Source organism: Cotesia glomerata, linkage group LG9 (assembly GCF_020080835.1).
Source record: "Cotesia glomerata isolate CgM1 linkage group LG9, MPM_Cglom_v2.3, whole genome shotgun sequence".
Taxonomy (NCBI): domain Eukaryota; kingdom Metazoa; phylum Arthropoda; class Insecta; order Hymenoptera; family Braconidae; genus Cotesia; species Cotesia glomerata.
The window spans coordinates 8676032-8698089 of NC_058166.1; the positions used below are offsets into that span (position 1 = coordinate 8676032).

General features: G+C 31.4%; 2 protein-coding genes across 4 annotated transcripts in view; one reads left to right on the forward strand and one right to left on the reverse strand.

Annotated features, from left to right (window-relative positions):
- LOC123271556 (putative uncharacterized protein DDB_G0279653) overlaps positions 1–22058 on the forward strand; it is a 214510-nt gene that overhangs the window by 177466 nt on the left and 14986 nt on the right. The window lies entirely within an intron of this gene.
- Positions 13580–20669, reverse strand: LOC123271558. 3 transcript variants are annotated; one of them, XM_044737927.1, is made up of 5 exons: positions 20208–20669; positions 19022–19307; positions 18523–18851; positions 17634–17841; positions 13580–13696 (listed from the first exon to the last, which is right to left on the reverse strand). In XM_044737927.1, exons 2-5 carry the CDS (start codon positions 19305–19307, stop codon positions 13671–13673), a joined length of 849 nt encoding a protein of 282 aa, XP_044593862.1. In that variant the 5' UTR covers positions 20208–20669; the 3' UTR covers positions 13580–13670. The 3 variants fall into 3 exon arrangements, with proteins under 3 accessions (XP_044593862.1, XP_044593861.1, XP_044593863.1); XM_044737926.1 differs by having other exon boundaries at positions 17433–17841; XM_044737928.1 differs by lacking the exon at positions 13580–13696 and adding an exon at positions 17433–17514.

Here is a 22058-nt window from a genome sequence, read left to right on the forward strand (position 1 = left end):
AGTACAAAACACACACACACACACACACACACACACACACACACACACACACACACACACACACACACACACACACAAATTAATGTATAAAAGGAATTGCATTCTACAGTTACAACGTCAAATTTATTACTCTTTTACACGAATACGATTAAAAGATTCATTTAATAACAATAAAAATAATGATAATGATAAGGTATTAAATGGACGTTCTTATTTGATTATCTAGTCGTTGTTTTACCAGATTTATTATCATAGACAAGTCTTCAATTTTATTTTATTTCTTTCACTTACTCTATTCAATTAATACTAGAAAAAACAAAAGAAAATGTTGAATAATTTAATTTTACAAAAAGTTATGGCTTTTGCCATAAGAGGAATTATAATAAATTCATAGATTTAATGTTTCTGTTAATAAATTTTTGAAACTAAAATTCACAGGAGTTGAAACTTTTTCATTTAAAGTTTTAAATGAAAGAGTGTACGTAGCAAATTAAAAAGAGAATTTTGAATTATGGATGAACGAAAAATGATCATATATATCAAACTAAATTTTTTACCGAGTCTTCAACGAAATATAATTTTTTATATGATGACATCCTTGTTACTCACAATATATGTTATAATTGTACGAATCACTCACAAGTTGATGATAATAATAAAGATAATTCACAAAAAAAAAAAAATAACATTACTTGGTTTAAGTAAATATTTCTTTTCAAAGTTTTAGTCTTGTTTCTAAATATTTTCTATCTCTTATAATTTACTAAAATGTTCATCTTGAATGAATAAATAATAACTCTTGGGTGGAGATCGAAAAAATCACTATTCACGAATTTTATTCTTCAACCGAGTAAGGTAAAGTACCCAATACTTGAAAACTTAAAAAAATGGGACCTGTACTTGAACTGACTTTTCGAATTGTTGTAATACAAAATCCGTATATTTATTATAAGTATAATATACGCATGTTATAATTATTCAATGATACAGTAATTGATTTCTGTAAGTTTTTCAATTATAAATCAAAACCATTATATTTTTGTTAACCTAAAAGTTGACATGTCGAGAATAACCGATAGATGCTATTTTTTTTTCATAAAAAAGGTACTCAACAGTAAACCGAACCATCAGTAAAAAAAACGGTATACCATCATTTTAAGTAAAAAAAAATTGTACCCCCCAATAAAATAGTCTTTTCTAAATAATACATATTTTTTGCAAAGACATAAACTATAATTTTTATATTAAATTTTAGCGTCTAACTATACCTCCAAGTTTTCAAAGCAGTACCCAGAACTCGAACAAGCTCGGGCCGTATAACCGCACTCTAGCCTCTAATATGTTTATAAACTAGTGATCAGTATTGTGATTTGTATTAATTACTGCAAATTGAATAAGTTTTGTAGCTAAAAATCAGTGTAGTTAAAAATTATTGAACGTTTTGAAATGAGTTTTTTTAATTTATAATTGAAAATATGCTTTATCATTCATAAAAAATGTAATTAAAAAATAAAAAAGTTTGGAAAATCCAAAAGTGCACGTCTCATAACGCCCATTCCCGCGAAAAAATTCCCTGAAGTTTGGGCCCTTAATATTTATATTAAGTCCTTGATCAAGGCGTGTAAAGATTTCCGATTAAAAAAACACAGAAACTATGATTTTTTATCTGTAAATTTCTGTAGCTCAGTGGCATTTTCTAGCATCGCTTCGACCATGAACGGATTTTTTTCAGAATTAAGGTAGTTTGGGTGCCAAATGACTTCAACTTAACCCCATATTTTTTTATATTCATTCAAAAGATTATGATTTAATACATATATAGAAAAAAAAAATCAGATTTTTTTACCACACCGTTTAAGAGATATAATTAATTAAAGTTTTGCAAAAATACACGATCTCTTATGAATGTCCTTGTTCAATAACTCCAGGAATGGAGGATTTATAAAAAATCGGCCAACTTGACCCCATAAAAAAAACTTTCCAATAGATAGAACAATGTTTAATACATATTCTATCAAAATTTGATAACGATTTACTACATATTTTTAATTTAATTAATTTTTTATTATCAAAAATTGGTTTCTATCTTTGTTGTTTGTCGGAGACATTACTCCCCCATCTTTATCAGGAGAAAAATAGCGACTTCTCGGTGCGCGGCAAATTTGAAATTGAAATATAATCATAAAATTTTTTTGCATTAAAATAAATTGTTATTAAACATACATTAAAAGTTCACGTAAATTATAGCAGATTTAAGGTAGTAGTCTGGTAACTTAGGTTCAAAAAATCGAAAATTTTGTTTTTGCTTAATTTGAAAGTACAATGTCTTGAGAATATACTGTGAAAATTTCAAACAGAAATTCGAAATATTTCGGGAGTTATAACGAGTTTCCTAGAGCGCCTCGGAGTCCAACCTTTAAGGTCGACCGGCAGCTGCAACCGCTTGGACCCTTCTATTGTTTGCGCGCATTTTTTATACCTGGGTTAACTCTGTTATTCTATTACATATTGTAACGGGCTGTTGTTACTTACCGCTCATTGGCCCCTTTATTAATCTAAATGATAAGCAATATAATAAACAAATGATTCTAAATTAACAAGGGCGTCACCAGGATTTTGTATCTCGGTTCCTGGAACCGGAAACCAGAGCTGAGCTTATAATCTACAGGGAGAGAGAGTGGAGGAAGGTGATCTGAAAGAAATGAATTTTTATTTAACAAAAATGACCGGTATTTATTTAACAACAAAATAGAATAACAACTTGTGCCCTTGCACGTACACCACTCACTTACAACTAACTTAACACTACCGCTTATAACTACCGGAGGATTTCGGGCTAAAACCGTCGCCTCAACTCAGTGCTAGTCCTCTACTCGGCAATTCATCAACAAGTAGGGGTCGTCCAAAAAAAATTCCTAATCCCACAGTACCCTCATACGGAGCGTCTATACTGCGGTTTCTAACTTACTACCGCTGTACCCCACTTGGCGTCTATACAACGGATTCTAAAGTCTATTAATTACTCTACTCGGCAATTCATCAACAAGTAGAGATCGTTACAAAAATTCTTAATCCTGACGGTACCCTCTTATGGAGCGCCTATACCGCAGTTTCTAACTAAGTCGCGCTGTCCACCGGACCCTCACGCTCTATCAAAATTCTTAATCCTGACGGTACCCTCCTATGGAGCGCCTATACCGCAGTTTCTAACTTACTGCCGCTGTACCCCACTTGGCGTCTATACAACGGCTTCTAGGACTGTACGAGTTACTCTACTCGGCAATTCATCAACAAGCAAAGAACGCGTACACTCACACACACATATCCCGCACGATCTTCGCACACATAACCCACGCGTCTTCACACACACCCTGACTCTACTTTACTTTTATTTTCCGGATTACAAAATTACTCCAAAATGACAACATTAATTTTTACTACTAATTTTCAGTCATTAGCACGCAATTAAATTATGAATTATTTGCACGATTAATAAAACAATTTCTCGATAACTCCGTATTAAAATCGACACCTAAACTTATTTCGAAATTATCACGAGTTTAATACTCAGCACATTAAATTAATTCTAAGAATATTCTTTATAAAATTAACTAAACCTTCTCGGACGTAATCCACACTGACAAATAGTTTTACAAAGACTTTTATCGGAATGATGATATTAAGTTATTGACAAATTTTCCAGAACGTTCGACGTATAATTCAATGCAATTTTTGCTCGAAATTTAATTATTGATTATATAAAATATTATTATAAAATTCCATTTTTCCAAGATGATGAAATTACAGTTCTTAATTAATTTTCATCAAAGTGACCCGTGTAATTTTTGATTAAATAATTGTTATTATTGTTATTGTCGACTGGATAGTTAATTAACAATAATTTATCTCGAGGTAAAATATAACTTCCAAAAATTATTCACGGGTAATTCAATTTCGAATTGCGTCGCAATTTCTCAATAATTAATTTTCCAGTAATAAAATAGTTCCCAAAATTATTATAATACAATTATAAATAATTTTCAATAATAAATTATATTGATACATGATAATTCAATTGTATAAATTGTAATAATGGTCCAGTTGTTAATTTCACAATTTACTGCGTACTAAAATTCACAAGGAATTTGCGCGCCAAAAATGGACGCCGGCGTTCGTAACTGCGTAACACGTTTTGACCTCGGGTACCAAATACTATGTCGTGTCGACTGGGACCTTCTCGATGTTCAGAATTTAATTAATATAAAATAGATTTATTTAACCCAATCTAAGATGTTAATAATTATTAACCAGCTGTATTAATAAAATTAATTATTCATGACTTGCAAACCCAAGAGGCCTAGAACATTTCTCGGGTATAAGACCCCCAGGAGAAATGCTCACAATGCTAACGATTCAAATGAATTAAATAAATAATTATTATTAAGTAAAATTATTATAAACAATTAAATTACCAAAAAATTAATTTATAATGAGAAGTAGTAAAATTTATGAGCCGAGTATATGACCCCCTTGGCTCATCAAAGGAATCAAAGTCTCAATACCTGTGTAATTTTTGTGCTTTGGAAACTCAGGCTTCCTTCTTTGGACTGTTTTGGCTAGTGATGTTACTGCATTGGTCACTGCACTACTTCTCACTCACCGCTGCTACTCAACTGACCAAGAAACCCAAAATTTCCCCCACTTAATACTAGTCGGGTCCCGAAGACCGAGACGCGCCAGTGCTGCGTCGACTAATTAACGCACGAGTGCGGGTTTACCGTCACAGGGTAATTTACCCTGTTACAATATATTTATATATATATATATATATATATATATATATATATATATATATATATATATATATATATATATAATATATATTTATTTTAAAGTATATTTAAGTTAAAATTCACAGTACTCTGTTAGTATTTGATCGTACGTTGACACGTAAGCATCTAAGATGGATAGGAAAGGAAAAAAACGTGGTACGAAAAGTCCTGGAGATCTAGGCATTAAGGGGCACAACTAGTGTAACGGCCTAAAAAAAAGGTGATTTTTGGGAATTTTTATTAAAGAAAATACTTTATCAATTATTTCAAAATTTTAAGAATATATTTATACATGTTTTAAGAATTTATAGTGAAATTTTTGAAGAAAAAAATTAAATATTTTTTAAGTTATCGTCGATCTCCAACGGCGCGAAAAAAAAAAGGTCCTTCACTGCTGCAGTGATTCCGGCCTTCTCCGTGGATGAAATCTAAAAAAAAAAAATTCTCGTTAAACTAGATAAAATTGTCTGTACAATGACCTACGATAAAAAAAAAAAATCAAAAATTGACAATATGGCGGCGTTTTAAAAAAAATAGACGAATTTTACCCAAAATTTTGGTCGTTTTTGGCCTGCCAAAATTCGATTTTTGATCAGATCAAAAAATCGATAGGTCATTGTACGGAGAACTATATATAGAACATGCAAACAACATTCCATAGTGATCGGATCATTTGTTTTTGAGTAATCACTGCAGCAAATTCGGAAAATGCTGTTTCGAGAAAAACGCGTTTAAAGATAAAATGATCGTTTTCACTGTTATAAGTGGTTTAAAATCATACTTACAGCTAATCTGCTATTCCAGGGCCATATAATTCACCTTCCTCTTCTTCGAAAAGGGCTTGTTCAGCTGAAGAAGCTTTTCTTCGAGAGGATCGACCTTCTTTGAAGAAGCCCTTTGGCGATGATCAGCGATTCGTATTCTCGTGTTGTCCTTAAGAGCCGCAAAATCTCTTGCTGCAGGTCCAACTATCACTCCCATTAGATTGAACATCTTCAAAATTGACGAATAACCGTCATTAAATATTGCAGTTGCGAAATTATTTGACAATTCAATAGTTTTGAAGCCATTATGAAGATGCTTGGGTGAAAAGTGCCAAAGTAAACCGTTGTAGCTTTCATTGTTGTTTTGAGTATTGTTACCTTTACATCTATCAAGCAATTCATGTCGAGATAAGTCTTCATAAATAGGTTTTATAGCATTTTGTACTTCTGGATCCAGTGGGCGGTAATCGTGTTTAAATGTACTAGTGATTCCTTCAGCTTCCGCGCGGCGATAAGCGCACCAACTTTCAGCGCCTTCTGGACAATTTTTATGATTTGGGTTTTTGTCAGTTGAACAGAAATGATAAAATGTTGCCCAGATTGCTTTATACATTTCATCTACATTATCTTGATTCCTCATAATTGCCAGACCATAATATTTTTGGAGTTTATTTATTAAATTTACAGTTAACTTTTGTGATGTTTTACTTTTTTCTCCTAAATTCTTATTAGTTTTCTTTACATTTCGGCAACGTGTTCCCATTCTTTTTTTCACATGTAGATAGCATTCCAATTTAGCAACAGGAATATCATAAGGATTCAAATCTATAAGTCCTTTGTGGGTAGCACTATCACCATCACCAATATAGCGGGTATATTTTACACCATATTTACTAATGGAACGACCAAACATGTCTTTTACACTATCCACTTCCATTTTTGAGGCAGATCCTTCATGATTGACATCACATTCTTCTTCGTGTAATGATAGCCATTCCTCATAAGCTTCAGGTTCGCTATCTTTTTTTTTCTTCCAAAAAACACAATTCTGACAATATGTAGATTTTACGCATGAATCAAGAATTTTCTTGCTGTATTTTCCTGCCAGCGTAACTACTCCAAAACGGGAAGTATGGCCACGTTTTTTCCAGGTACCGTCGCCGCTAACAGTCAAATTTGTCTCCGAATTTTCTTCCTTTAATGTAAGCTCTTTTTCTTCATTTATAGCTTGCTGCATACTGAGCTTACAAATGGTTTCGGCTGCAATCTGTAAATTCGTAAAACATCCCGCAAAAGTTTGGTCGTAAAATTTGCATGCTAAATCCATTAATCCACAGAAAAGATTTATCCCATTTATTCCGATGCCCAATAGACGAATCACAGCAACAATATGTCTATTTACTTCAAATGCGTTATCAATCATTGGTCCAGAATTAATATACGAATTGCCACATTCACAAATTATAGCAATTTTGAACCCTAGGCCTCTTGGACTTGCTTGATTGAAAGTAACTTTTTTGACAGGTTTTACACACCACTAAATTACTAATTGCACTAAAAACTGATAAAAATTGCAAAATACAATATCCATGAGATGGGTCAATCACAACATTATTGTCATTATTATGTAATAACTTTTCTGCGGACGTACTGGTATTCGCAGTAGATTGCTCAAATGTAAATCTATTTCCGGTAAACTTGCGTTTTTTCGCAATTGATCGATGTTTAGGAACATTGTGAGTTCCTTTTTTATTAGAATATGAAGATTGATCACTCATTTTCAAGAAAATAGCACGTGTAAAATTATGATGCTCTCGATACAACGATCACAATGAGACTAAATGCGTCTGGCTCCGAAAATAATTTACGTGGCAGTAAACGAAAAATTTCTAGAAATTATTATAATGATATATTTTAGTATACCTGAGAGCCAACAATAGAAACTGGAATCGTGTTATAGGGGCTGGAAGGGACAGTAGACTCTGAACAATACCTCAGGTACGTCTCGTAGCTAATGGGACTCTCTAGCTGCCGAGCGGCTGGTCTTTAAAATGTTATAACTCAAAAACTATATGAGATATCGATTTGAAATTTTAATATGTTATTTTTAAAGGTGTAATCTACCGAAATATGAAAAAAAAAAAAATCGATTTTTTCGAAATTTCACACTAGTTGTGCCCCTTAAGCGAAAATTTCACGGTAATAGCTACACTGCGGAAAAAGATGTAACATTTGTGAGCAAGTCTGCTGAAAAATTAAAAAATGAAGAAGATATTGAAGTAGCCATTGATGAGAGCTCAACGTACTATATTATACGCTTCAGGCATAGACGATTGACGTAAGTATAAGTTTACTTATGAAAATTTGTTGTTGAACTTTAAACGCGTTTTTCTCAAAACATTGTTTTTCTGGTCGGCCCGGGTCCTAACTTTTTTTCTACTGAACCGATTGCTTTCAAATTTTAACAGGCTGTTCTACACACTTATAGTTCTCGTCGGTACTAAAGAGAATTTTTTTCACCCCTAACTTTTTATTTTACAACCCTTTCTTTGCTAAAATAAAAGGACTTTTTTTTTCAAAGTCCGCCATTTTGTTATTTACCCTTGAAATTTAACTTCAGTAGTTCCGATCAGAATGACATGTCTATAGATTAAGAATAATCAAGAATATTTGATTTCAGATAACATCAACAGCCAAAATCACCCGGGCCACCCACGTGCATTTTTTTTGAGGTTCCAACTTCGAGTGGCAATAATAATAGTAATAAACTATTAAATTTTTTCAAATAAATTTTTTTTTATATTTTCAATATGTAAATAAAAACACTCTAAATATTCAAGATAATTCATTTTTATTTTCCTATAAAAAACCACCCTCCAAAGAAGTCATGAAAATAGGCATAAGTTACCAGACTACTACCTTAATATATTGAAGTGATATTTGAAAATTTAAACAATAAATGAACACCGTGAGCAACTGTTTCAAGTACCGACTTTACATAACCTATAATAGTTGTTATAGTTTTGTGACAGCCCAGTACTTGTCAGTTGATATTTTAATAGTTATATTATTATAATTATTTAACCATAATTATGAATTGAATTTATTCAATTTAATTCTGATTAGAAATAATTTTATATTTTATGCTATTTTTCGAGTGATCACTTGCAAAAAAGAAAAAAAAATATCTATCAATTTGACCTCGGATTGCGACGACCAAATCATCTTACACGGAGAGAAATAGATGGTAGATACCACTATACCAGTATGGGTAAGAACACCATACAGTATGGTATCGAAGATTTTTGTCCATAATTAAATTGTACACATAGATGATTCGACCATTGCGGAAATGGTAACATTGGCGATAGTTATCGCGGATGCCGCAATGCTAGTATGGCCGCCAGGCCCATACTGGCTTGCCGTATGTACAATTCTTTTAGCAGGTAGACCTAGCCAATATTGTGATATTAGCTACAACACCATTGGAGTAACAACAATGTTTATTTAATTATAGACGAAGGTTATGTCCGAAATATATTATATAAATGAAAAATGATATTAATTATTTCATGACATGATTGTTTTTTTTTTTTATTTTTACTCTGACATGAATTGGTTTTAGTGAAGAAAAATAACAACAACAATCAATTAAAAAATTACAAGAATTTATGTCTGTCTTATTAAAAATATGAAAGAGATTATTTAAAAAAAATTTATTCTAATTAAAAAAATAAAATTTTCTCAAAAAATCAATTATCTTAAAATTTATAATTCAAAAATTATATTTATTAATAGGCTGGCAATAACCTGGTCGGCTCGGTGCTCGCTTTTCGAAAGAGTGGGACCCGGGTTCAATCCCAGCACGCACCAATATTTTTCAGTGATTATAATTAAAAATATGTGCGTTACGTTACGTTGCCAGCCTCTGGAAGTGGCAGAGATAGCTGGGCGGCACACGTCTGACTTGGGCGATCACACATTTAAGCAACAACTTGAATGGGTGACCACTTTAGTCAGCGTTGGCTAGCGCGAGGGATCTCTGCACACTAGGAGAAGGGCCTAATGCTCCAGTGGTCGATAAAGAAGAGTTTCTTATAAATCACTGTAGACTTAGCCCAGCTCCGACTGTACTATCATGGGTTTTCTCTGTGGTTTCCCCATGATTCTGTTCCAACAGCCTGAGAAGGTAAGGTTCAGGGTGAATACGGTACAGAAAGCACAAGTCAGTCCACAGCCGCAAAAATTAAAAGTAGAAATGAAGTGTCGGGTGGGACTTGCTGAGGTCCAATATGAGAAATAGAAAAAGCGTAGAGCTAGGAGAAAAAGAGGAATCAGCCTTGTAAAAGCGGAGAGGTGTACAAGTAAAGCATAATAATAATTATAATAATAAATATATTTATTAATTTATTAGAGTCGATTTGTTTTATTAAATTAAAATAAAATTGAAAGTATCAATAACTAGGCCAGCGTCAGTAACTGGGTCTTTTACTTTATATACACTGATAGAAGGATTTTTTAATTATTAATTTAATTTGTTTGAAGACAATTATTTAATTTATTAAATTTTAATGAATATTTTTTAACACTCAATAAATATTTATTTGGAAGGAAAGTACATTTATGAATAGTTAATAAGTATTTATTAATAGTTAACAAATATTTATTAACAGTTGATAAATATTTTTTTGAGTAGATTTGTTTCGCTTGCAATGTCATATGATATGAAGATTGTTTATAAGCAAAAATCATCTTTATAAATTATTTGCATTAATTATATTACATTATATTAATGTTTATTATAAAATACCAAATTCTATCACAGCTCATAATTATCTTTTATATTTTTAGTAGATTTCATAGAAATCTAACTATTGCATTGGTCCTCATGACGGAACTTTTGAAAAATTTTGCTATATTTCGACTCAGCTCGTCAAGCGAATTCAGAAAATGCATATGGTTCAAAAGTTTATATATGTATGTATTTATATATATATATATATATATATATATATATATATATATATATATATTTATATATATATATTTATATATATATATTTATATATATATGGGATATAACGCGGCTTGTCAGGACGATAGCGTCGCCAATTTACAACGGATCTCTACCAAACTCAACATACTTATTCTACAGATAAATACCAAAGTCAAGTTCGAAGATGAGCTTAATCGGTCAAGTAATTTAGAAATACCAGGATTTCAAAATTTTGAAAATCATAAAAATTCATATTTCTTCACTTTCGAACTCGAATAACTTTTGAATAGGATAACTTATTGCAATTCTGTAAATTGCATCCGAAAGCTCTTTAAATAAGATTTAATGTGAGTACCATGTCATATGTGTAGTCTCAAAATTATGCCCCATTCCCCTATGCCAATTATGAAATTTGCTATTGCACTGGTTTTAGTATTTGTCCGTCGATATATATTTTTGTCGATTGCATATAAGTTAAAAGCCCTAGTTCTGTATACAATCTTTGTTATATTTTTTTCTATTCATGATGAAATCTACTTCCATTTCGGCTGCCGAATGGTCTCTTTAAATATTGAAATTGTTAATTTATTTAGTGAATTTAATTATTATCATGTATTTCAGCTATAGAATTATAAAAAGTGTCAAAAAAAAATTGCTATTTTTGCTTTTTATTTTAAATAAATATTTGTTAACAGTTAACAAATATTAATTAACCATTAATAAATATTTATTAACTGTTAATAAATATTCGTTAACTGTTAACAAATATTTATTAACATTTAATAAATCGTATTTAATAAATAATTTATTAATAAATATTTATTAAATCCTATGATGTTAAAAAATCATTTATTAACAGTTAATAAAGCTTATTCAATAAAAACAAATCCTTCCATCAGTGTAGTTTTGGTGGTAATACAAGAGGTTAATTGCTTAACACGCCAAAAATTATAGCGGGAACCGCTAGTACCATTGCGTCATCAGCAATGTAGTATCCGAACAAAAACAGTTTCACTGTAAAAAAGTCGCGCCAAGTCCACGTTCATAAGACTATTAGGAAAAAAAAATTTTTTTTTTTCTTTACAAAAAGATACAAAATAAAAAAATTAAAAAATCTAAGTAACCGATATGATTGTTTATGATTTTCGGAAATTAAAAAAAATTTTATTGTAAATTTAAAAATTAAAAAAAAAATTTTAGAACGTATTTAGTGTGCGTGGTTGCAAAATATTTTACTTTTAATGAAATTCGTAAAATCTATTTACTAGGACTTTAAAAAAATTGAAATACACAATGACGCACACCAAGTACGTTCTAAAAATTTTTTAATTTTTAAATTTACAATAAAATTTTTAATTTCCGAAACCATAAACAATCATATCGGTTACTTGGATTTTTAAATTTTTTTTTGTATCTTTTTGTAAAGAAAAAAAAAAATTTTTTTTTCCTAATAGTCTTATGAACGTGGACTTGGCGCGACTTTTTTACAGTGAAACTGTTTTTGTTCGGATTTTAGTATTTTTTGTAATTATAATGAAAATTTACAATTGATAACAACTTAAATCTCGTGTTGACTGCATTTTTTACTGCAAACTATCCCCTTGAAGCTACAGTTTATGTAGATGTAATTCCAGTGCACCCTGGCGGCCATAGATGCAAGCTACGAATCACTTTTTTTTACTGTAGTTGCGTGTCTATAGGAAGGATTACTACACATATTCATTTTATCTAGTCTGTGGCGCTGATATTCCCCATCGAAAAAAAGTCAGGATCGAAATTTCTGGGCTTACTATAGTTTGTGCTGATAAAATTTAATAATTTTAAGTGAATTAAGTGTTATAATTGATTATAATTAATTAATATCAGTAAAATAAAGTATAAATTACTTTTATAATATATCATTTTGGAAAAAGGAGAACCATATAATTAAATAAAATTTTGCAACCTCGAAATACCGTTCTGCTTACAGTAAACACAGTCGGTAGTCTGGCGCTCCGTTTACAACGGGATTTTTGAACGGAACTTGGCGCCAGATTCTACCGAATCTGTGGATGGGTCTCAGGACCATACTGTCTTGCCAAGCCTGCTATGCATACGTATAAAAGATACAATAGCACCATTGCTATACTACATAGTAAATAACGCCATACTTATGGGACTCGTGACAATACTGAATTGCAATATTACACATACTATTTTAGTATCGGTCTGGAGACCATACTAACATTGTGTTAAACGCCATCCATTTTTTTCCGTGTAAATGCTCTACAAAAGTGTCCATTGCGGCTAAGCCGTAACTCGAACCAGCGAGGAAGTACAGGCTTCTAAACTTGATTTTTTCTATGAAATTCGCGTTTTTTCGCATTTATCTCGTGAATGACAAGAGCTACAGAAGAAATATAGGAAACAAACTTGTAGAAAATTTAATTTCCTATATATATTAGGGTGTGCCCTAATCCGGCCAAATTTTGAATTTTTACCGGAAATGCCCAAACTAAGCTTCTGTTAAAAATTTCTATGAAAATCAAATACATCGTCTCACTTCAAAATATTTCAGGAAATGGCCAAACGCAGCCCCTGTTAAAAGCGGAACTTAAAATTCCAATTTTAAAAGGTCTTCCACGGGAGTTACATTTTGGCACACCCTAATATATATATTTCAGGTTTATTGAATAAAGTGAAACACAAGGTTTATGTTAAACTGAATCTAGGTTTATTTATTCTTCTAATAAATATAAACAACTTCTAAATAATCTTTGATATCAAATAATATACGTATTATAAAGTTAATAATATTAATAAAGATGCTTGAGTTGTAACAACGTAGTAATACACAAAACAGACAAGTGTTCAAGCAACAAGTGAGAGTCACAGCGAGTGAGCCGGAGAGTGTGGTATATGCAGCTCGGCTGCGCGCGAAAACGACGCCATCACAGTCAAACAGTAATCATAATAATTAAGTTGTCGCCTTGAGCGGCAAATATAAATATAGAATATAATAAATAATTAAATAACTGGACAAGAAAATCTTGCACTCTTAACACTCCCTCCATTTTTTTGTATCCAGCTTCCACTGCTCTACTTCTTTCTGTCAGTCGGTTTTTCTGTAACATAATGAAATAATAATTACAGTTAATTCTAAATAACTTCTAATATACTTCTAATTGTTCAATCTAATAATTCATCTCTTAAGTGTCTAAAAGGTTCTGCAGGTAGTGGCTTAGTTAGTATATCAGCCAAATTTTCTTTTGTAGAAATCCAACAAACTCGTATTCTATTTTCATTAACACATTGTTTAATGAAATCACCATGTGTTTGTGCCATGTGTTTTCTACTACCTGTTTTCTCTCGTTCTAGTAATTCTAATCTAATTTCATCTACGCTATTATCGAACATCTTAAGTTTATGACTTCCATCCTTCTTAGTACAGTCGTCTGCTGACTTGTTATCACACCAAATAGTAGTAGGAAATAATGTCTTTCCAATTACAAATCTAATTGCTTTATCTAGAGATATTATCTCTTGGCAAGTATCACTCATTGCCAAATATTCTGCTTGACAAGTGGACAGTGTAACGTAATTTTGTTTGTGACTTCTCCAAGCAATTACGTCACCAAAAAGTCTAATAATATATCCTCCTGATGACGTGGAGTCATCATTATCTCTGAAACTAGCATCTGAGAAAGCTTCTAAGTCATCTGAGTTACCTGTATATTTCAGGTTTAAATTTATTGTACCTTTCAAATATCTCAAAATTCTTTTTACATCTTTCCAGTCATCTTCGGTAGCACTTAATTGTTTTCTAGCTAAGTAATGTACAGCAAAAGAAATATCTGGTCTAGTTCCATTTGCTAAGTACATAAGACTTCCAATTGCCTCTCTGTATGGAGCTTTTCTAGTTATCGACGGTTGTTCACATTCAGATGATTCTAACTCTTCCAATTTTTTTCTTTTTACTTCTATTTTCAGCTTGTCTAGTAACCATTGGAGTATTCTGCGGGTTACAGTCAGTCATCTTAAATCTATCTAAAATGCTTTCTATATACCTACTTTGATTTAATACAATGTTCTTCCCTTCTCTATTTCTTTCTATCTCAATTCCAAGAAATTTCTTGGGTTCGCCAAGAACTTTCATCTCAAAATTCTTACATAAATGGTTTCCAATTTCATCTAACTTCTTTGGATCATTGCTAGCAGCTAAAATGTCATCTACATAGATTAGCAGTACAGCTACAATTCCATTTTTCCTCCAAGTGTATAAACATGGTTCATGTAAATCATTTTCGAGACCAATTTCTTTTACCACTTGATTGAATTTTATATTCCACTTCTTAGGACTTACTTTTAATCCATACAAAGATTTCTTTAATTTAAGTATCTTTGTTTGTTTCGTCTTTTCATCTACATCTAGACCTTCTGGTATCTTTATGTAAATATCTTCATCTAAATTTCCATAGAGGAATGCAGTTTTCACATCATATTGACAGATTTCTAGATCATATTTATTTACTATTGAAAGTAATGCTCGTATGAGTGATAGTCTAGATACTGGCGAATATGTATCTTTTAGATCATAATCATTCTTATCTTTAAAACCTCGACATACTAGTCGTGCTTTATAAAGTACATCTTTATTTACCTCTATTTTCTTTTTAAATACCCATCTTGAATCAATGATATTTAATTTTCCTTTAGTTTTACTTGCTTCTTCCAATTCTACGAATTCCCAGACGTCATTTTTAGTTATTGAGTCTAATTCATCTTTGATAGCCTTCATCCACTGACATCTTTCACTTGAATTGCTTGCCTCATCATAATTAATGGGTTCTTTGTTTAAAGAAGTAATTAAACATCTTATTAATTCTTGTTCATCCATCTTAGATTGATCTTCAGACACGTTGACACTTCTTGCAAAGCTTATGTCTTCAATCAATTTTCTATTTTTATCCTTTTCAGATTCTAGTTTTCTTTTCATCTCACCTCTAGTACATGGTCTAATTTCTTCTGATGAATTCTTCTTTTCATTTAAGTTTTTAGCATCTAGTGGATTTTTACGGGGTCTTCCTCTTTTTCTTTGTTCCGGTTTCTCCTTTTCTTCGTTGGTTTTGTCATCTAAATTATCTGGTACATTTTCATCTGATTTCCAACTAATTTCATCTTCAATTTCTTCTGTTTGTTTATTCTTATATACATCTTTGTACACTAATTTTTCATTGAATCTAACATGTCGTGACTCTAGAAATTTTCCAGTACTTGGATGCCATAACAAGTATCCTGTGGGTTTATATCCCACCATGACTGCTTTAATTGCTCTCTCGCTGAACTTGTGCTCTGGTTTTGGAATTCTAATATATCCAATACATCCAAATCTTTTAATTTTATCAAAATGACAATTTTCATTCTTATTAAATTTCATCAATGGTACATCATAATCTATAGATTTATGTGGTGTTCGATTGTATGAGTGAACAGCTGCGTCCACTGCTAACTCCCACATACTCTTAGGTAAACCAGAATCTAGCATATAGGGTCTGACTTTTCTCTGCAACGTGGCGTTGAATCTTTCAGAGACTCCATTGTGTTCAGGGGTATAAGGCGGTGTTAATTCTAATTCTATCTTTTCTTTTCTTAAAACCTCTAGAAATTTTCCACCAGTGAATTCTGTTCCTTGATCCGATCTAACGTAGCATACCTTTTCATCTTTGCCAAGTAAATTTCTTGTAGATATTAGAAATTTTTCTAATGTTTCTCCTGATTCATCTTTAGTCTTTATTGAATATGCTCTAGCTAATCTGGAGTAATCATCTATGTACACATTAATAAATCTTTTGTGTCCTGGGTGTGAAGTTGGTTTTATTGGACCCATCGTGTCCGTATGTATTATTTGTAATGGTCTTGATGCTCGTCTTCTAACTTCTTTAAATGGTAATTTTTGCATCTTTGACATAATACATATTTCACAATCTAGAATTGAATCATCAAATCTAACTTTCTCTAATTTGCTGTATACTTTCTGTAACTTCTTGAGGTAATTTAATGAAGCATGACCAAGTCTTACATGCCATAACATAGCTTCATTTATTTTACTTGATTCTGTTGTTCCTTGCTCTAATGGATTTGATGTGAATAGCTCTTCTAAATTCTTAATGCTCTCGATGTCATCTAACTTAATTGTATTTCTAGTTATTAAACTAGAATCCCAATTAAACATGTCATCATTTGGATTTTCAAGATGTTGTTCTATTTCTGGAGGTGTTGTAACTTCTTCCTCCCTCCTAATTGAAGAATCCTTGGTCTCTATGTTTTCTGAATCTCCCTCCTTACTTTGTAAATCTACTTCTGATTCATCGGTGTCATCTTCTTGAATCATTACAGCTTTACAACGGTAGGCGTTGTATTCCCAATCTAATTCATTTTTATCGTCGATGTAATTCTTAACTTTGAAGTACAAAATCCAGTTGGGTTGTTCATATATTCCTTCTAGTATTATTTCTTCTAAATTTTCACTAAATACCCTCAAAGTTTTATCATCTAAATAAATCTTAAATCCTTTATCTACTAATTTTCTTAATGATAATAAATTATCTGATACATCTTTAGCACTAATAACATTTGATAATTTAATTATCTTGTTATCTTGATTCGTGTAGAGCAAAAGATCACCTTTTCCATCTATTAAAATGTCAGCCGATTTATTCTTATTGGCACTCTTAATTACTCTATTTTCACATTTTTCAAAATTGCTTAATATCAATCGATTCTTTACTATATGATCTGTTGCTCCTGAATCAGCAATAAATCTAATCTCATCTATTAAATCTTCATTTAATAATTTCTTACCTTTTCTTTCGTCAGTCACTCTTTTTGCACTTCTGTTGTTGTGTGCATTTTGAGCTGACTGTTGATCGTTCTTGTTATAATTCTTAAAACGTCTATCATTATTATATGGCTTAGAATTCACATTATTTCTAACTTTAATAAAACCTCGTCTATCTATTTTACCTCTAGAATTTATATTATCATTATTATTCAAAACCTTACTTGTGAGTCTTCCTTCCTTGCATTCTGCACCTTTGTGTTTCTTAATGTCCTGGCAAAAGTAGCAAAACCACAAGTCTTTTGACAGTGGACAGTCCTCGATTCTATGTCCAGTCTTAGCACATCTATAACATCTTGTTTTACTGTCAAATTTGGCTGTCTGTGCTTTGACAGTATCATCTCCATCTCCGGTCTTCTTTTCTGCTTCTAACTGTAGAATAAAAGATTTCATTTCATTTAATGTCATCATCTCTTTTGACTGAGATCTCTTAAGAAAGTCTGCGGACATTAGTTGAGGAGTTACAGGGGTAATCGCTTGATAGAAAGCTGATCTAATCTCTTGTTCAGTTAATTTTTCTCCATCTCCGCAAGAATCATATTCTCTAATGATCTGGTCAAATCTTTCACAGAAATCATTGACCTTCTCATTCTTTTTCATTTTGATTGAATACAATCTTTTTCTAACTGAACTTGATGTAAGGTTTATCTGTTCTTTTCTACATTCTTTAATTCTTTTCAAAATTTCTACGGGTTCGGAAATATCAAGAATTCTCTTGTGATAATTTTCATCTAAATGATTAATAATAATATCTCTAACAAGGCATTTTCTTTTATTATTCATTGAATTTGATAAGTTATTATCATTACTGTTATTTTCATCTATTACATCTAATAAATCACAACTAGTAAGTTCTGATTTTAAATAATCAAACCAGATATTATAGTTTGTTTTTTGAGTTAATCTATATTCTCGTCTAACGTTAATCTTACTTTGATTTGATAGTAATGCATCTTTAATTACATTCAAATCTCTAGAGATAATATGATTCTCATTTGTAACTTCTAAATCATTCTTATTTGGGAAAGTAGGAAATATATGTGAATTCTTTACCTTTGCTGTTTCCGCTTTAGTCTTTTCGCGATCTAACTCTGCTTTATACCCTTTTGTCATCACCTTTAGGGCATCTAACATTGCAGCAGAGACTTCCTCGAGTCTCCTAGCTGTTCTTGCAATTGACGTTGCTATTTCTTGAGTCTGCTTGTTTGACTCCAGCATCAACCTCTTCATATCTTCTAAATCTTTATTACCAAGCATTAACATCTTTTTGCTGCTTCTAATTTTAATCTTGGTATTTTCACTCTTGTCTTTAAAATCATCATCATCTTTAGTATCATCATCTTTACTTTCATTCTTACGGTCATCTGTACCATCATCTGTACCTGTAAACATGTATTCTTAATTAGTATCTGGGATTTTCTTAACATCTATACATCTTTATACATCTTAAATAGGCCTCATCTAACTACTCTTAAAATACTTTCATCTATTCTTAAAGTGTGTCTTCTAATTATGTTTACAGCTTCTAAATTATTTTATAGTCATTACTTACTCGTCGATTGACCTGGTTTGACAGGAGTTGAGAAGTTGTTCATCCTTTTAAGTGACTCTTTTACATCTTTAATGTCACTAGATTTCGTTGATGAACCTGGATTGCCTTTTGTTTGTTGCAATAAACCTTTGTGGAATTGAGACAAACTGTAGAGCGTGTCCTCAGTTTTCTCAGTCTTAATCTGCAATGCTGGGTCCTTCTCAGCATTTCCAGAATCTTCAATTTTCTCGAAACTTCCCTCACTGTCGTAATCAACCATTGTAAGCTTTTTATCTGACTCTGACATCTATTTCGGATTTTATGAAACAGAATTTAAATTTAATTAAATATACATTTAATTAATAATTTATTATTTAATTAATAATTTATCATCTATCTCTTATTATTAATATTCTAAAATTCTATTCATCTAGTACCCGATACTCTTCTTAATTTTGATTCTATTTCGTGCTTCTAAATTAAAATAAACGCACAGCAATTTACTTTAATTTGAAACGCAAGATTGATCATCTACACAGCACCACCTCGAGTATGCACACCTATTCCAACGTATAGTTTTACGCACGGCAATAAAACGACGTTGAAGGCGGTTGATCACGCACACACTCGGGATACATTATGCAAACAAACAACCTCACAAACTATAAGCTACTTGATGCCGAACACAAGCGTCGCATAGCCAAAGTTACCGAAATAGCTTTAATATGTATTTTATATTAATTAATATCACTGACATGTCAAAATACATTTTTATAATTATTAAAATTAATAATTCACTTTTAAAATTTAATTTAAAACATCTTCTAAAAATCAAAATCTGAACATACTATTGTAATACACGTGATGCTCGTGTACTATTGTTATTATGACGCAGTTGGCCGACATCTTGAATTTTTTTAGCGTCTACCGGCCTCGCTAGCGATTTCATCATCTACTTAAATTAAATCTATTTTTCACCATCTAATATATTAAAAAATATTTTCAGACATCTATGAATTTATTTAATTGAATAAATAAATATTTATCAACTTTTTTAAGTTATTCAAATTAAGCGTCTATTAAAACGTATTCATTACGTTTTATATTTTCTATGCATGCATGCTTTTGTTCATCTATAATTACGTCTTATATTTTTATTTATTTTCCGGAATATCTTTTCTAAATAAATATTCATAAATACTCTTACCTTGTGGTCAATCACTTCACTCAATTTATTTTCAATAAATCAATCACGTACGCAGTGGAAGCGTGCACTGGAGCCCAATAACCTTTCAGGTTTATTGAATAAAGTGAAACACAAGGTTTATGTTAAACTGAATCTAGGTTTATTTATTCTTCTAATAAATATAAACAACTTCTAAATAATCTTTGATATCAAATAATATACGTATTATAAAGTTAATAATATTAATAAAGATGCTTGAGTTGTAACAACGTAGTAATACACAAAACAGACAAGTGTTCAAGCAACAAGTGAGAGTCACAGCGAGTGAGCCGGAGAGTGTGGTATATGCAGCTCGGCTGCGCGCGAAAACGACGCCATCACAGTCAAACAGTAATCATAATAATTAAGTTGTCGCCTTGAGCGGCAAATATAAATATAGAATATAATAAATAATTAAATAACTGGACAAGAAAATCTTGCACTCTTAACAATATATATATATATATATATATATATATATATATATATATATATATATATATATATATATATATATATATATATATATATATTGTGATGCCTTTTCCGGCACTGGCGTCGACAGGACCGGATCAGGTCAACAAAAATTAATTGGCCTACCTGGTTCGTAGATTTGGTTGGGCGCCAGGAACTCAATGTTCCACGGGTCGATATCGCTGTTGATCTTCTTTGGGCGGCGGGTCGGTGGTGAAGAGATTCAAAAATCGAATAACGGCAATCGCCGGACAAAGAAATCGAAATTGGACGATGGGATCAGTTAATCAGAGCAACAACAATTAAAAAAAAATAATTGAGGCGTGCAATTCTAATCCAGCAACGATTTATTCAACAACAAATATATTCTGTCGGCAATGTCGCATTAATAACAAAAATTATTTTAACGCAAAAATAATTCTAACGCAAAACTAGTGCTAACGCAATGATTCAACATTTCAAAATAAAACAAATTACAAAAAAAAAAGTATTCGAGTAACCAAAAAAAAATTACAGTCTTTTTTTTCAAAAAAAATTAATTCAACTCGCCAAATTTATTCAAAAATTTTCAAAACAAATAATTAATTCAACTCGCCAAATTTATTCAAAAATTAAAAAGGAAATAATTATTTCAATCGCAAAATTTTATCAAAAATTTCAATCGCCAAATTTAATAACAAAATCTCAATCGCAAAACTTTATCAAAAATCGCAACCGCAAAATTTATTTAAGAAGTTTTTTTTTTTTTTTAAAAAAAAAATAATAATTTCAATCGCAAAATTCAACCAATAATTTCAATCGCAAAATTTTTAATACATAAATTTCTAGAGAATATAATAAATTCAATCGCAAAAACCTAATAAAGATCTCAAAATTATCCAAAAATAATTCAAATCGCCGAATTGTTCAACAATGACAAGAAAAAAAAAATCAAATTATGCGAAGTATTCAAATTAGTCAACTTATTTTCCAAAGCAATTTACTAAGCCGCTTTGTCGGGTATTTGAAGCTCGAGGTAGGTAAACAGTACTTATAATCCCGACCAAAAATTTCACACACACAAATACGCGACTCAATGGTACCGTGCCGCAGAGTGTCGTCACTAAGCTTCAAAAATACCGCACGGAATTTATCTAATTCCGTGCAACTCGAATTATAAACAAATTATTTTAACACGACGAAATTCGCGGTGATGACACCCTGGGGCTAATAAAGACAGCGACCAGACTTACCCTGCAGCTACCGTAGACGTCTCGGGCGATGCTGGCTAAGTAGGCGAAGTTGGCGGCAAAACTGACGGAAGAGCGTCGATGTCTCGGCGATGGCGTGTCCGGGGTCGTAGTGTCCAAAACAACTCGG

Coding starts and splice junctions, on each gene's coding strand:
- LOC123271558 (XM_044737926.1), bottom strand. CDS start 19,307: ATGTCAGAGTCAGATAAAAAGCTTACAATGGTTGATTACGACAGTGAG. Junction 17,842..18,522: donor CTAAAGCGGAAACAGCAAAG/GTAAAGAATTCA, acceptor TTTATTCTACAG/TTAGAAGCAGAAAAGAAGAC. Junction 13,697..17,432: donor AGTGACTGACGAAAGAAAAG/GTAAGAAATTAT, acceptor ATTATGTTACAG/AAAAACCGACTGACAGAAAG.